Below are 17922 nucleotides of genomic sequence, written 5' to 3'. Positions count from 1 at the left end.
TTTTAGCTGGAGCAGGTCTCCAAAGATGATCAAGTAGGATTAAAGGCACTCTTAAGAGACTGAGCTCACTTCAAGCTGCACCTACTGTAACCAAACTGGTTTGCAGAACACCTTTGGTTCATTACCACGGCAGCAAAGAGTGAACCATGCCGTGTGACAACAAGCAAACCACAAACCTACAGCATGACCGAACACAATGCAAAGGTTCACTTCATACAAGTCAATGCTTTCATCAAGGTCAAAATGGATTGACACTACCCATCTTACCTATACGCACAGTGCACATGTGTGTTAAACCATGTACGCAGCAGGATTCAATTCCTCAGTTACAGAAGCTTAACTTGATCTGTACCTTAAACAGAACTGTGAAAGCAGAGAGCAAGCGTTGGCCTATGTAGGAAAGCATCTTGGGACCCTCTTCAATAACTACTTACATGGACATGAGCGAGCAGAGTGCCTTTGCAGTGATGAGGGCTCCCTGCCCATGGGGCCCTGTTAGCACAAGTGCAGCCAGCAGGTTGAGGGAAGGGAGTAATTGCCTCCTTCTCTCTGTATTTGTGAAGCCCCACATGGAGTACTCTGTCTAGTCTTGGCTCTCCCAGTACAAGACAGGGGTTGCCAAGTCTCTTGCAGGGACTAGGAGTGACAAAAAGCTTCCAGGCTTCCAAAAGGAAGCAAGAATAGAATTGAAGCTGAAGTAGGGCACTTACTTCAGAAAACCTTCTCCCCATATGTGAATTCAGTCCATCAGTTCAGTCACCAGAGGCAATTCTGGCACCCTATGCGATTCCATCCAAGAGCAGCATCCTATCAGCTTTTCCTGTGTTCACCATGATGATCTTCGCTCTTTTTAAAGCAATTCCTCAAGCATTCAGGGTATTTTTAGTCATTTGGAATGGCAAGCAACCGCAAAAGAAGTAGTCCTTTAATTACATTTGCACCCCATATGGTTAGCTTCAAAGGCACAGAGGCAGATTCAGGACTGACAGACAGATAGCCCATCTCAGTGTTTCGTATGGACTTGAGAGATGAACAGTATGCATTCACTACAGCACACACTGGTAGCAGACTACCCAAAAAGCACCTGCTATGCTATCAGCTTCATGCAGAGGCACTTATTGGGCTGTCTGACAGCTACTGTACCTGTGACAGACTATACCACACAGATGAGCATGTCTCAATGCACAAAGAGGCTGTTGCAAGACCATTCTCAGCTGTTGAAGGTGTCCCATACCGGTGCAAAAGGCTCATTTTCTTTCCTCGGTTCAGCCTTGCATCCTAAGATGCACTCACACAGATGAACAGAGAGAAGCAGGATTATCAAGAAGTGTATAACTAAAGAGAACTCTATTCTCTGGCTAGGCTATGATTTATCAGCAAAAAAATCCACTGAAATTCAGACTAAAATCTGGCTTATGAGGAAATATTACAGCTGAATACCTTTCTGAGACACAGCTATTGAAGGCAAAACCACAAGTGATGGAGGATACCGATGAAGAACACAAACCTGAAGCAGTACAGGAATTAAAAGGAAGATTATTTCCCTTCCAGGGCCTTTTCCCCTTGGAATCTCATACACAGAATTTGCACAAGACTGTTGAGATGCAACCAGGCTTCATCACAATAAAACCGGGCATCTTCAGATTTCACCAGGGCTAAACAGAAGCCTAGGTTCTCTCTGCTGCACAAATGGAAAACCACTCAATAGTAACACCAGGCAATCACAGACATAATGAAGGCAGCAGTATTGCCAATGTACCTGACAGTAACAGACAGCTTTCCTTTGTAACTACCTGTACGTGCCTACAAGGAAAGATGCCATCACCTTGCCCTGGTATTTACTTAGTTGAAGATAAAGAAAGCCTATCACATAGTAATTAGCTCCATGTGTTCACATACTCTGTGAACAAAAAGCATTTCAGTAACAGCAAAGAAATTCACAGCAGGAAACACACAAGAAGCTACCTTTTGTCTAAGGAAAGACTGAAGTTTGGGGACTAGGTAGGCAAAATCCAAACAGCAAGGCAAAAAGCTCACCTACATTAATATAACAGCTACTCAGAGTTCTATGTATTTTACACTTGGGTTGAAATCCATCTTCTTGTCCTTGACCAGCTGACTTCCTATGGTGACTTCCTGGAATTCCAGCCTATCCAGAACTATCAGTTCATCTGCATTTAAAAACCAAGTGTGTACTTCTGCTGGCATTAGAGTCCAGCAAGCGCAGGAACTATCAGAGAGGACATATTCCTGTCTATTTATAGGAACATTCAGCATTGATGACAGAAGGATTCAAGAACATTTCTAATGAAGAGAGGCAGATTATATTTTAATGATTTCCTGATACTAATCAGGGCAAGACACAAGCTCTTTGATAGGACTGAAGCTATCCTGAGACAGAGTGAGCTCTATCCAGATGCACAGCAGTCCTCAATCACCATTCCCTTCAGGCTCACTTGTTTAGTGCTCCAGTCAAGCACAGTGGGACTTCACCCACAGCTTTGAGAACTGTGCTTTTGGCACTTGTATGGCAGCACATTCAGCTTCCCACGGGGTCAGTTTGTTTGGGTGCTCTTCTTTGCTTCTTTTCAGTTTGCACCAAATATCAAATCATCATCGCAGCACAGGATGGTTTGGGTTAGACCTCAAAGCTCACCCAGTTCCAACCCCACTACCATGGGCAGGGACACCTTTCCCTAGAGCAGGTTGTTCCAAGCCCCATCCAACCTGGCCTTGAGCACTGCCAGGGATGGCAGTACCTTCAGAAGACAACACATACGCGAGACAGCCCAAATCAACTGTCATTCATGCACAGGCACCTAGAAAACACAAAGCTCTGACTGAAGTCACAAAAGGAAGGGGAGGGCTCTTGTTTAAGCCTTGTTAATGATGGCAGTCAAGCATGGACAACCATGGCTGATCTTTCAGCATGCAATTCCCATCACCAAGGAAATAAAACAATGCTCAGTTACATTCAGAGGAGCAGCAAGCCTATCCTTGTAACAAGGAGTAAATAAGTTTACGGGGGAAATACTAAGAATAGTTAGATTTCCTAGAGGATTCCAAAGTTCCAGTTATAAAAGCCAGCAGGTATTTCATATTGAAGCACGCTATTATTGGTACAATTGAACTTGCAGGAAATGCAGCACTGGAGTTTGTGACAGGGAATGGATGGATGGTTTCCTGACCTACATCAACCAACACACACAAAGGAGCAAAGAATCTTGTGCTATGCAAATTGTGCATAGGAAGCTTAGGAGAATCTTCTTTCACTTATTTCCCCGCATCTCTAAAGAAGATTTATTACTGTGTGGTACCAGTGGATGCTGTGGAATATTTTTTGGACTATTTTTATTTGCATTAGCAGCAACTTGGCCAGCCGGAGTTAAGGGGACTTCAAGATGCATAGCTTTAAGGAAGTGCTCTCCCACTTCTTGCATAGTTTGGCATAGTTATACCTAGGCACATCATGATAAGTGCTAAGCTTCCCAGTCTCTTGCCTAAAATACCCAGAGAGTAGCTCAGTAAGTTCACATATAAACTGCATTGACTAAGTATAGCACCTAATGTGGTCATTTTGGATTCAGTTATACTTGTATATCTCCTGGGTGGGTTTTTTCCCCCCACCTCTTTACTGGAAGTCTTTTCAGGAACCAGAAGACATGAATTGCAAGTATACAAATTAAGATGCTATCTGACTATTAACATAATGCTGTGACCTGTAATAAAATCAACAGCAGAAAAAACCCACTAATGCCTTTATGACTCCGTGTGATTTTATAAGGAAGCTCTCCCGTCTAACGCAAGCTGACACTGTTTCAGATGCTACTTGGCTAATGGGGCTGGAGTAGGTCCAAAGCAGCTTCAGACACTTTCAGGGCACCCATTAGTCTGCTAGTACATTATCATACTTCCAGTTTACACAGAGCCTTTAAATCAACATCTCAGGAGTGCACCAGTGTCAGTTCCTTTAACTGTAGAGCATTAGCATAAAATACCAACCAAACAGCCCCAAATACTGCTAGATGTGTCAGAAGGGGATTGGGAGGATGGAAGGGGAAAGGAGACAGGCATAGCAAAGTGCAGAGTTAAATCTGGTACCAACTACAACTGATGATGTCAAGAGAACCCGAACTGCTGCAGAAGCCTTTCTGCTGAAGGAACAGTTTAGCAAGAGAGCTCAAAGGCGCAGTAAGCATCTGTAACATTGCCACTCATTCCCATTCCATCCCTGCACCTCCCTCTCCCCCAGCTTTGTCTTTAGACACAAGGCTGGTGACTTTTACAAAGGCTTGCCTAGTTCTGAATGGTTTTCAAGGTAAGACCCTTTACATTCTTGCAAGAGAAAGGCTTCCCTGAAGCTTCCAACACAAAAGCAGCCAATGTCACTACTTGCATACTCACTCTGTTGTACTTTAAGCTGCTTTCTCCTTTAAGCTGTTCTGACTTCTTCTCGCCACCCTCCCCAGTCTTGTTAAAGAGAACAGATTTCCTTAGTTATTTCAAATGTACCGAGTTATTTCCCAGTACAGTAACCCAACTCCTTACTCTTTAATCAACACTTCCACAAGCATACAAGCATCCCCCAGGCATTTTATTTCACACTGATATCCATGGGGTCAATCACACTCACTGTGCGAATCATGCACTCAAGCCTGATCGGCGACACTAGAAATTCAATCACCTTTGGCTGTTTCGATGAATCTTTTTGACGGACTAGGGGACAACTATGCAGCTATTTAATCTGCACACAGATCCAGTCTTAAACAGATGGAGAAACTTGGATGGGATTCCATAGTAACACGTCTGAAAGCGACAGTTTTACACCTCTCACTCTGCCTCAAAACTGTGAGCTTTCGCATAACCTACAGTAACCTACAACAGTCAGCTAAGTAGCATCAACATCCAAAGTAACCAGATTCTTCCTGCTATTAGGACACAGCAGACACTGAGGAGCTTTCCAAGCAGTTGTTACCTTCGGTTTATCTATTATGGCTTCAGAAAACTGAAAAGCCAGTCACTGCTTTGGCAGAGGACAGCATTTTTTGGTTGATTGGTAGCACTACTTTAGTTTAATAAAGGCATAGAGCTCATTTCTACTATCAAGAGATCAAGCTATTTTACCAGGAAATCCCACTACTGAACACGCGCTACCTCACACCATTGCGGAACATGAAAGAGGTGGAAAAGGAAATGGTGCAACACAATCTCAACCGTTTCTATAAAGTCAAAACTTAACTGTCCCAAGAAGCCAGGGCAGAAGCAAAAGAGACAAATACAGTAAAACATAGGATGTTTTCTCCATCTTAAGTACCTTCTCCTTAATAAAACCCTAAGTAGCTACCTTAGTGGAAGATATCTAGCCAAGATTATAAAGAGAAAGGAAATCCTATAGGAGAGACTGTTGCCTCTCCCTGCTGGAAAAAAAACGAGATCCGAGATGACTGGGCAAAGAACCACCCTATGGATATAGAAGGCACAAGGATGTAGGAAAGGGATGGGAGAGAGACAGGCTACGGAATTGACAGAAACAAAATAGGGTTTTTAAGGTGTCTGATGCCTTTTGAATTAGTTTCATTAATAACCCTGAATGTAACTGAATGAAACACTGTGAATCTGTAAAGCTCCCTTTTAAAGAGTAGAAACCAGGCAGCTCTACACTGCAAAGGGCAGGCAGAACTTGCAGGTTTATGTAAAGGCTAGTCTATCCAGTGTACAAAGCCACAGGACACCAGGGGCCTCGCTGGCTGATCAAATTCCCTAAAGTCATCACTCTGTCCAGACACAATCCTTGGTAATGGTCACGTCTGTGCCACGTGGCTTAAAGCATCGAGCCCAGCCAGGAAGAATTCCTGTTCTCCAAGGTAAGGGGAAGTGTAAAGCAGATGGCTTGACTTCGTAGTTAAAAGTAGAGGGAAACTTTTAGGACCCAATTTTTTAGTAGCCCATTTTAGAAGTACTTAAAGAGTCAACAAAAAACACATCCAAACACGTGAGACTTTTTGCTCTACCCAGTATTTGTTATTTGGTACTAATCCAGGTCTCCTATGAATATTCCCAGCCACAGGAAATGGATGCAGCTGACACATTAAAGTCACAGGCATTAGAAACAAAGCACCATACCCTGAAATGGTGCAAGTCTTCCTCCAGCAACCGTAAGTCTGTTGTCCTTTTGCTTAGAGTCTACCTGGATGGACCAATCTACAAGGGATGCTATCTACTAAATTTGGAATTTAAACCTATCTGGATCAATATATAGGTATTTTACTTGTTCATGGTAATTTCTCCCTTTTCTCTCAATTCACATCAAGGAAAGAAAGATCTGTTAGTTGTGGGATTAAACTCAGGAAGCTTCAGGTTTTTATTGCTAAGAGAACAGCCATAGAATAGCCTGTTTAGTCAGAAGACAAACCCAACTGCCCTACGTTTTCATCTACCATACAGCCAGATTATTATTTTCATACAGATGCTAAAATGAAGTTACTTCCCAGCATTCACACCGAAGTCACCTGGCACTGGATTGGAACCAGAGGCTAAAGCGGCAGACAAGGATTTAGTCAAAGACATCTAAATTATCAAGTTACATCAAGAGCAGTGAAAGTATCTGAGATACCATCACAGACACCATAAAGAACTGGGAACCCATTAAAGTACTTTTGTACCAGAACAGGACCAAATTCAGGTGCGGTGCAACAGCAAATACTTCTTCCTTCATCAATCAGCATTAAAAGTTTCTTCTTAATCTGTTATCATTCTAGTTTATCCCAGTGGGAGAGTACATTTCAAGTAGGAACATAACAAAACTGTGGCTGAATTCAAGTTAAAATGTCTTCTTGTTATACGCAGCATAATCTGTGCATTCTGTGTGCAGCCCTGCACAGTAAATTGAAATTCAGCTGGTGAGCCTACTTTGTCTCCAACTTGGTCTCAAAATAGGAAGCTAAATTCCAATTATACAGTCTTGATTACTAGTCACACAAAGGGCAGAAGAATCACAGCTTGTCTTGTAGGCTCCTAAGTAGAATTTATTTTCTACTGGCAATTGAAGGATCTAGATTTAGATACAGCATAAAATCAACGCAAGGAAGATCATAAGACTAGGAAAAGTGCAGATTAAAATGCCTAACACATCTCGACTTGGGTTTCACATTGTTTGAATAATTATTACTAAGATTCAAAACTCTTTTTGTGTGCATTTAATATCATTCAGTTACAAGTTAATTACCACGAGTAATGCCATACTTTTCAATAAATACAGGAACTTGACTGTCAGAAACCAATTCTGAGGTTTATTAGAGCTTTCAACCAGTACTTGCACAGGTAGACTCCTTAACAAGTCCAGGTTTTGGCTAAGCATCAAATCACAGGCCTCTACTTTTCAAAGCAAATGGTGGTATTAGGCACAAAGAGCTCCACAGTTAGGTCCTTTCATAGACTGGTTTCTGAGTGAAATCACTCCTGCCTAGCATTCTTCCAATGCAGACAACTATTGCCAAAATATGTACCAGTTACACAGCAAGACAAAAAGAAAGACAAATGCAGGTTGGTAGGCTTTAATGCCACTGATTTTTTCTAAGCCATCTACCTCCACAGGGAAATAAAGTGGTCTTCTACTGGATACAACCACTAGCTGTCACCACCTTAACAGTGTACCATAACTTCTACTTGCCTTTTCTGCGCTTCATTAGGGCATAACCACCTTTAACCACCTTCACAACTGGCCAGGTCATTTATGTCTTTGCACACCAAGTTGGTTCTTTTAGGTTTCCCCACGTATTCCAGAGATCTATACCACCAGCTGGCTGCCCTCCCACTGGGCAACTAGGCAGGTAAGAACTACCCAGGCTGTTTTGGACTTCTTTGCCTGGAGCTTTAGCTCTGCCAGTCCGTAATCTCTGCAGTGACCTATGCTGTCAAAGCAATTCAATATGCTCTGTTCCTACCGCACTTACATGCAGACACTTCAAGGGACGCAGTGGGCTCCTGAAGAGTAACTTCAGGTCTTAAGCATTTATCTATACAACACCGCAGCATTCTGCACCTGAACTTGTATCACTCAGAGAAGGCAACAGCAGCAACGCTGCCATGAAACAGCTAAAGTTAAGATATCTGAAAGAGCAAACCTTCCCTCCGCTCTTTGTGAATCACACTTTCTTACTAGGCTTTCTTTGAGCTGAATACCCAATACATTAGATAATTTTGGGATGAACAGCAGCAGCCATTTAATAATCTCGTTTCCCTTTTTTTTTAGTTTAGTATATTTTCACAGTTTTCCTTTCTATTACATCCACAAGCATTCTGGACATATGCCAAACATTAGATCTTACGCTTCCTATTATTAGCATAGCTTGTAGAATGTAAAGATCCTTGAGCAGATCATTTATCAAAGCTAGAGAGGTGAATTCCTACTCTTCCCCTCCATTCCCACCTCCTTCAACAGTGATTTTGAGTATTCAGTTAACCGACCCCTGTAAACAAAACTAAGCTGAAAGGAAATCTGCTTCCAGCATGAGAGATATTCAAAAGTGGTACTGCTAGAGAAAAGAACCCGTGCTCTACATACACACCAGAGAGGAGGAAACATATCACCAAGAAAACGGATACATTTTCCAGAGCTTAAGCAATCCTAAATGTGAACAACACAGCAAAAGTCTGCATTTCAAATATTTTTATTCAAATCAGAACACAAATACAAACATCTGAAAATGTACAAAAAATACAAAAGGACATTTTCTACGCCTTAAAAAAGCTGATTAAACTTCTATCTGTGCAATCCTTTCTGTGGGAAATTCTAATCAGCAGACATTTAATGTGCTCTTCATAGCATTCTATGCCAAATCCCGCCCCCCCCCCCCCCCCCAATCCAGTCTGACTGAAGACTACAGCAACATGTCCAAAAAACCCCCAACACACTAAATATCCCTGAATAGATCACAAACACACCATTTCTCCCAGGTAATAAACATGATAATACATTTCCCTACTGACTTTAGGGCTGATGGGTAGTTCACAATTCTAGCTTTCTACACAAAACTGGATACATAACTTGTGCAACACAGCTGGGCTCCATTTTCCCGGTTTGAACTGGTTTTACCAACTCAGAAAAGCCATTATAGCTTTGTGGATAGCTTTCTGCCTTCCTCCTTCCCCCAAAGGTTCAACTCTTCAAACAAAAATGGATTCGCAAATAAGAATAAAAAGCAGTAGAAGAGGTCTGAACCCCAAATAATTGGTTTTTACATCATCTGCCAACATAATAGGAACTGAAATGATCATCTGCTCAATGTCACATTGTGCTAATAAATGCAGTGGAAGCGTTATCACAATAACACCGTTTTGAACCACTCTATATATCCAAATATATTTTGCATGGAGTTTTGCTCAGCGATGTTACGAAGTTATCTCACACAATGTAGTTCACCTCAATGTTCTGTCATTCCATTTGCTTTAACATTTGTCCAAGACACTATTTTCTTCTCATGTTCTGGCAGTAGATGATTTTTTGCAGCTGCAGTAATGTAAGGACAGGTAAGGCAACGTTTGTGGAAAGAGGTAGCTGCTTAAAATGACATTATTGGAAAACATATTATGGGGCACACAATCGCTTCTTTACATCTCAAATACAGCAGGAGACTTTAAAGTTGAAAACAGTTGCTCAGTTTACAGGAACACGCTCAGTCCCTAGGACAAAAGCAAGTCAACAGTGGTTTGAATTAAGCTCATGAGAAACAGGTTCTCTTCGACCTTGTACTCTGCCATTCCTTCCACTGTCAACATCATCCACATCATGTAACATAAAGCTGCTTAACAAAGGAATATGGGCACCTAAGCATAATGTAGCTGCTACCTGCAACAAACTAGAAATACTTACCTGCTCATGCTGTGGATAGGAATATCTCATCAACTTTTACTATGATGGAGATGAATACAGGTTGAATACAGGTTAAAATCGCATCCTGCCTGTAGCACACTTAACTATAGTGGCTTTCAATTCTATTGCTTCTGCAACTATGACTCTTCCCTCCGAACATTCCAACATCCTCAGAGAAAACCCTAATATCACAGAAGTAATGTTTAATAATGTAACAACAGCTAGTTGAGTGTGACATAGCCATTCTTCTCAACATTTCTGCAGCTCACCTGACTGAAAATCATCATTCTGTACTAGTGTGTATAAAACACACAAGCCATTTCAGTTTCTCCAGCAAATTTTAGTCAGTGTCTTACTTCCTCGTGTCTTAAAATACTTTAAGATTGTCCTGTAAAGCTCATTTCAGAATACACATTATTTGTCAAACATTTACTTTTTGCTCCAAAGGAAAACTTTGTTTTTATAAAAAGGTCCTGAGCACATTTTTCAACCATCACTCCATACTCAAAAGTTCACATGGGATAATGTTAGCACTGGTAACACCAGGCCATTCTTCAGTTACCCATACGACTGGTTAAGATTAAAGGACAGTGTTGAAAACTACTCACAGTCTACTCAAGTTTTCCTTGTCTTGCTAAGATGTAAGAACACATCACAGGCAGTTTTATTGTAACTGAGAAGAAACCAAAGAATGTGAAGTGTATTTATTACCAAGTCTGCAAAATTTAATAAGGGAGTAACACTTTAAGTTACTATGGGAGTAACCAAGATTTAATACGGGAAAAACAGCTAAACAGCAATTTGTAGGCAAGATGCAGCTATACCTAAGACTCTCTTAGGAAGTTTTGTCTGTCTAGTCATCTACTTCCTACAACAAAGTTTCAAGCAAGAGCTACTGCACAACTACAACCAACAAGTAATGTCAAATAACCTCCAGGATCAATATAAACCAGAATAGTTTCTGATGTAAGGAAATTGCTTCACTTTTCACAAGGTGGGAAGACACACAACTTATGAAACAAAGTATTTGAGAGGTAGTCTAGTTGCTCATTTGACTGGGAGAGGTAGAGCTAGTTGAGAAATCAATAGCTAATGCCAGTCAAAATGACAATTATCCCAAGTGTTCTAAGATGTGAAAAATTACTCAGCTGAGAGTGATTATGTCACCAAGGGTTCAGCTGTCTTGCTCATATTTACTTACTTTGACATAGTTTTACATAGGCTATTGTAAAGTATCCATTCAGAGAGAGAATGCTCCCAGAAATAACCAGGGAAACAGCTTAACTACATTTTGGCCTGTGTCAACCAATTCATCAAGTTTATACATCTTATGACTATAAAGGTTAATAAAGCTAAATGGCTCTCCTCTTTTGGCAGGCTGACATAACTACAAATGCATACCAAAGGCTAGAAGCAAGTAAAGTTTCAAATTCCATAGGGTTTATCTATATAAAATTCTCTATGCAATTTGTTCCCACAGGAAAAAAAACCAAAAAGACTTATTTCAGAGATGAAAGCCTACAAGACACACTGGACATACTGTCAACAGGTATTAAAAACTCCTCATATCTTAAGAGTTAAAGACATCTGGGTACAGAATCATACATAATGCTCCCTTGGATTGATGTAGACTCTTCCAGGTCCTGAGTTATCCGGGTATCTGCTGCTCCAATTTTTGTAGTACGTTTGCTGATAAACAGGATACATATGCTGAACGCCTTCTTCTTCCTGTGGCTCTTCAGCCTCACAAGTAAGTTGTCTTCCATTCACAACGTTCTAAACACACACAAGAAGTAATCAGTTTCGTAGTTCATGTATAGAATCTGCAATTCCTGGTTTTGTTAAAGCGGGAAGCAAAACAGAAGGTGCATGATCTGTAAAATGGCCCTATGAATCAAGGACTATGAACTTAAAAAGCACATTCACTAACAGACATGACAAAAGCGTTAGTAGCTACTCAGAGTTAACCCCAAACGTTTGTTCAAATTAAGTTAGATTTTTAAGGCTCAATAAATCTAAAAAGCAAATCAAAACTATGAAGATAAAGCACAGAAACGCTGACATTTTATTCAACAAAACCTACAGAGATATAGTGTTTAATGTATTAGTCAGCAAAACTACCTAGGTACTTCCCACTTCATGGATAACAAACCCACACACCCAACAGTTACTGACTAGCACGGACAAATATTTATAATATCTCTTTATGAAAGGCATCCTTATAAGCTTCTTGTAAGAAACAAGATGAAATCAAAGCTTGTATCAGGAATTCACAGCATCTTATTTACCATGTGCTGAAAGTTTCCAGTATCCTTTTCTCTGTACTGGCTTTGCAAAGCAAAACTTTCTTTCTGAAATGAGAAAAGTTACAGTGGAAGCAAGTCAAAATTCAACACCGCAGAACAGGTTCAGTTCATACAGAAATGCCAGCCACCATGCGTGAAGCGCCTGAACTGATGACTAATAGGAACACTTACAAGCTAACCTCTGCTGGAAAAAAAGAACCTATTGTCAACTTAAGAAGTGTTATTTGCACGTTTGAGTTTGCCATTTTATTTCAGCATAAGCATGGTTGAGGAAAATTAAAAAGCTTTATTTTAACAGGACCGATTTTAGATGAACCACGGGTTAAAACCAAAGGAAAAGCAAAAATCAGTTCACAGTTATCACACGCATCATATGGATAAATGCTGGGTCTGATATTGCACTGATGTATTTAACAGAGAAGGAATTCACTTGTACGCTACCGAGAGTAGAAGGGAGTATTTGTTTCTTAATTTGATAACATTGAACACAGTACTTCCCACTGAACAAGTAAACATTTGTAATGAGAGCACGCTAAACAAATAAAAGTAATTGCTCTTCAGTACAACCGAACTGATTTAATTTTGCCCTTATTAATTAAAGCAGTATAGATGCACTTACAGACTGTCGAACCCAGTCTGTTCTGCTGATGGATTTTCCAACTGACAGTCCACATTTCCTACACGTTTTACCATTAGCTTTTTAAGTGAGGCCTAAAACCTGTTCCTCAAAGTTTATCTCTCCAAAGCACTGTTTTGGAGGTCCTGCAAGCCCTGATAGCTAGATGCACATCAGGAACTAACTGGCATTCTATCCACAGGACAGGACAAGAGCTAATAGCAACCAAAATCCTCTCAAACATATAGCATGAACACTCTACATCTTAATGACAACTGCAGGTCTGCTCCTGCTGTTCAGCATGGCTTGCTAATTAAACCATAGCCATATCAGCAGGAAGTTCTTCTGCAACTCACATAGGAGTCCACTGCTTGATTCATTAAGCCCATTAGTCTTGTGCAACACTGGCTATGTTAACATAGGAAAAAACCCAACTTACTCACCAGATGGGTCCTGCCACCCGATTCCCTCTCCTAGTCTTAGAAAGCCAATTTATTCTGCAGTTACTAGCCCTGTGTTAGTTCCCCAGGAAGAGTCCCACCACCAAGATCAATATAGTTTTACTGACTCTTTAACACTAAGTTTCAAAACTCATTAGCATCACACAGCTATTGGAATAACGAAAGTCTTCAATCTCACAGCAACCTAGTGACCAAAAGCATTTGAGATATCTCTACCCCTTAACTCTTCAGTCAGGTCTTGGAGAAGCTCCATACTAAAAAGAGATGTTCTCAGGTAGTCTTAGATAGCCATGGCTCTCCACCCTACTTATACCTCTTATATTTCCAAACAAAACTGTGGCAGCTTTATGAGCTAATGCATTGAGCCTGAACACACATAGTGAACACCAGTATCCCCAACAGCATGACTATGCTTTGGCCTGACAGAAGTGCTTGTGGTAGCCCTCAGTTTGAGAAAACAAATGCATGTCAGTAAAATGACAAGTACATAAAGGCAGGCTATGGTAAATTTGGCAGCTTCTGAAAGACAAGAATAAACATTTATCTGAGTTTCACCACACTGATTCAATGGGAGACAAGAGGCATCTAGGTGTTGCTCATAGAATCATCATAGAATAGTCAGGGTTGGAAAGGACCTTAAGATCATCAAGTTCCAACCCCCCTGCCATAGGCAGGGACACCTCACACTAAACCATGGCACCCAAGGCTCTGTCCAACCTGGTCTTGAACACTGCCAGGGATGGAGCATTCACAACTTCCCTGGGCAACCCATTCCAGTGCCTCACCACCCTAACAGGAAAGAATTTCCTCCTTAGATCCAATCTAAACTTCCCCTGTTTAAGTTTGAACCCATTACCCCTTGTCCTATCACTACAGTCCCTAATGAAGGGTCCCTCCCCAGCATCCCTATAGGCCCCCTTCAGATACTGGAAGGCTGTTCAGGTCTCTCCCTAATGGTATCTTGGGACTTTCACTGCTTGACTCACGATCCACTAGCAACACTTCTCAACTAAGTAGTTTCCTCCACCAACTTAAACTTTATTCTGTAAATCTCAAGACCTCCAACCCATTCTGCTTCCTCAATCATCTTCCTTCTAAGCAAAGAATCAACACTCTAAAACCATCTGGAATTGGTTTGGAAAAAAAAGCAAAACTCCTCAAAAACCAGTAATTCCCATTTAAGCTATGTAAAGATGGTAAGTTTAAGAAGTTTTCTTCATAGACTTCCAACTAAATATATCTGGGTCAAGTACAGGGAGTCCTCATTGCCTAGGTATCGGATTTATTCAGAAAACAGACAACTGTAGCTTAATACTGCTTGTTTTAACTCCAGTCTGTCACTAGCCAATTTCATACCTCTACCATTACTTTGCCATCAGCAATCTCCAGGTGACCAAGAAGGCAACAAACTGGAAGTAACATTATAGCAGCTGAAGACACCAGGCTCTGGTACAGCCAAAAGGAACAAAGATGTACCTTGAGGTTATGCAGACACTGGTCTAAGAAATATCAGAATGATGACTAGAAAGGTGAAGCTTTATTGACAAGCAGAACACAGCCTGAACAGTTATGAGATTATATGACAAAATGGAAGACAAAAAGTGGACAAACATATGGTGCCTGTAATCGTTTCCAAAGAGAGGACAACTGCACTCCATTAAGAGCAACAGCATGAAGAAAAACCATCAATCAAAGCTAGTAAAGACCCAATACATCATGAAGAGTTCCTTCTGTAACAGGGCTCATGTCAGAATCAAATACAAACAAGCTACACTGTATACAGAGTTCATAAATAACCCTATTCAGAGTGAGAATAGATGGACATAGTTTTTCTTCACTACTTATACCAAACAGGTCATCATTTTCATCACCTGCCTGCCCACATAAACTGCTGAATTATTTCTATGCAAACAACAGCTACAGCACCCATCACCTTATGTACTCATCTTGAACACACAACTCAGAATTCCAACTAAGCAAAAGAGCCCAGACCTGAACTACCCCTCTCATTTCCCCCAAAACAACCTACCAAAGCACAAGAGCACAGCGCTGTTACCTTCAAGGACAAACAATACAAGAACCTTCCACACAGCTGAACTGAAACTCAACTTACAAAACCATTAAGGAAATACAACTTTCCATTTCGTGCATGTTTATATACTCACCTCTAATTTGATTATATCTTTCAGGAAGAAATGCTTCCTTGCCTTTCTTCTGAGCTCCATCTAATCAATACACTGCACACACTACACTGAGCACACTCAAACACGTTTTCAAATCCCAAGGAAGTCAGTTCTTTATTAGGCATTTATGGTTTTAAACTCTACAAAAAATGGCAGAGAGTATCTAAATGTTCCACTTTCCATTCCCTTCTTAATCATAGCTTTAAAAAAGAAAAACTCTACTGCAACTATACATTTGAATCTCTGCAAATAAAGGCATTTAATTGCAGGGGAAGATTTAGAACACACTTCCTCATCAGGAGTAAACCTTCCTACAATTGAGTCAGCTTCCTGTCAGAGGGGTCTGTTTTGATCTCCATTTTCAGATTAGACAGGGCTATACATTATGCTGATTATAGTGTAAGTTACTTAACACAGAAGATTCAAACCCTCCCCCTTTTATAAAAGAAAGGGTCTTTCGCACTGTTGTGATGGGAGTACTTTTGTTAGCAAAATGGGCTATTTCCAAACATGCATTTAATCACCAGCTGCCTGACTTAAAGCATGGCCGATTTTAATCACACCAAGCAATGCTACCTGAGAATTATCATTTGGGATACAGCTTACGCTACCAAATCATCCCTCATTGAGGGATGCCACAATTAGCCACCAGCATAGGGGCATAATAAACTATAAAGCAATGTCTTTTGCACAACTGAGTGTTTTGTAATTCCTGCTTTTTCCAACAGTCTCACAGCAGTAGCAACAACACCAAGTGCCTAAGTTGCTGGTCTTAAAGCAGAAACTCCATCATCACCCAACAAGTGCTCATACACATAGGTAACATTTGCAGTGGTCAAACACGCATGTTCTTGCCCTCAATGTTTTTCAAAAGACCTCAATCTCAGTAATGTTCCATTCTTTTCTCCTCCTTACTCTGAACTTTTGTACTTTTACATATCCATTCAGTTCAAGTTTTGAAGCAATTTCGAGTTACTTGAACATGACCTGAAAATGCATCGTGAAACCAGTTACCAAAACAAATCTCCCCTTTTCCAGCAGTTCTTTCCCACCATCTTCACAGGCCTCTTTTTCTAACTTTTGCTTGTCCTGTTTTCTCTCTTGTAATTCCATTTTAACGCCTTTTCCTCTCCTGCCCCTGAAGTCATGCTGCTTTTGCTTCTCAAGTCCTAGAATGCATTCTGCAGGCCAATTCTGAGAATAGGTAGTTTATTGCTTACAAGGAGACATTGGTCTTTCATACCTAAGCGTATCACTCTGACACACAAGAAGGCAACACACACATGGGGAACACCACCACCCACATCACAGAATCACAGAATCATAGAATAGTCAGGGTTGGAAAGGACCTTAAGATCATCCAGTTCCAACCCCCCTGCCATGGGCAGGGACACCTCACACTAAACCATCTCACCCAAGGCTCTGTCCAACCTGGCCTTGAACACTGCCAGGGATGGAGCATTCACAACCTCCCTGGGCAACCCATTCCAGTGCCTCACCACCCTTACAGTGAAGAACCTCTTCCTTACATCCAATCTAAACTTCCCCTGTTTAAGTTTGAACCCGTTACCCCTTGTCCTATCATCACCAAAGGCTACTGTTCTGTGAGCAAATAAATCTGCCTGCTCAAGAATTTCTACCTTCAGTGGACTTAAACATGATTTAGGCAAACACTGTAAACTAGAACAAGGAAATTCCAGTGGGTTCATTTATTCAGCTAAACCTAGAGACAAAGGAAATCATCTCACATGGCATAAGAACACACCTTTTCTAGAGAAAGGAGTTTACTGCCAGCAAGTGACTGAACTAAAATCATTAGGTTCTACAAAGAAAACTGGTGCTCAGCTACAGTGTTTCTGTGCAGGAGGATACAGTATATGTGGGGCTTTGTGCCCTGATGCTTACAATAGTTTGCACTGTCTTACCTTTTCCATTCTGCAGAGTTTCATAAAAGCATTTTTACTTTAAAGACGCTCCTTCTCAATTATTCCTTTAAAAGCCTGAAGCAATTCTCTTGCCAACATCTTCATCTTTTATTTTCTCATCCTCTTCAGTTTAGAAACCCTATTACAGAAGTGTCAACTGACAAAAAGCTCATGCCTCATTTTGGTCCCTATCTAGTTAATGTGGGGTTTGTGTGGTAGGGTTCCTTCCTCTTCTCCCTCCCGAACCCCGTAAGATCCTTTATCACTACTGATGAGCTTCCCTTCCATTTAATCTTGTTTACAGCTCTCCAGTCTAAGGCAAATTATAACAATAATGCTTCCTTTTTCACCAAGGAAGAGACGTTCCCACCTGTACTAAGACCACTAGCAAAAGAATAAGAAGAGTATAAGACATCCATAATATAAAACGTAGCAATATTACGCTAGGTTTAAGAGTAGTGAGGGTGATCTTTCCAAATCCGTTTCAGAAATATCACCATTCAGTAAACGGTGATATATGTTTTTAACTGTGCTAATACAATTTCACCATCATCTTTGTC

At 40.8% G+C, this 17922-nt stretch overlaps 1 protein-coding gene across 3 annotated transcripts in view; it reads right to left on the bottom strand.

Moving 5' to 3' along the window:
* Positions 1-10285: 10285 nt before the first annotated feature.
* NECTIN3 (nectin cell adhesion molecule 3) overlaps positions 10286-17922 on the bottom strand; it is a 62605-nt gene continuing 54968 nt past the window's right edge. For 2 of the 3 annotated variants that reach the window (XM_062623949.1, XM_062623946.1), the window contains 2 exons: positions 12160-12222; positions 10286-11647 (listed from right to left, as the gene is read on the bottom strand). In XM_062623949.1, coding sequence (XP_062479933.1) covers positions 11471-11647; positions 12160-12222 — 240 coding nt within the window. In that variant the 3' untranslated portion in view covers positions 10286-11470. The remainder of the gene's footprint in view (positions 11648-12159; positions 12223-17922) is intronic. The other variant, XM_062623948.1, reaches the window with a different exon arrangement.

This window comes from Pezoporus occidentalis, unplaced genomic scaffold (genome assembly GCF_034315485.1).
Source record: "Pezoporus occidentalis ecotype Australia unplaced genomic scaffold, CSIRO_AGI_Poc_V1 ctg26, whole genome shotgun sequence".
Lineage (NCBI taxonomy): Eukaryota > Metazoa > Chordata > Aves > Psittaciformes > Psittacidae > Pezoporus > Pezoporus occidentalis.
The sequence above is the reverse complement of the archived record's forward strand: the minus strand, read 5'-3'. Positions and strand labels throughout refer to the sequence as shown.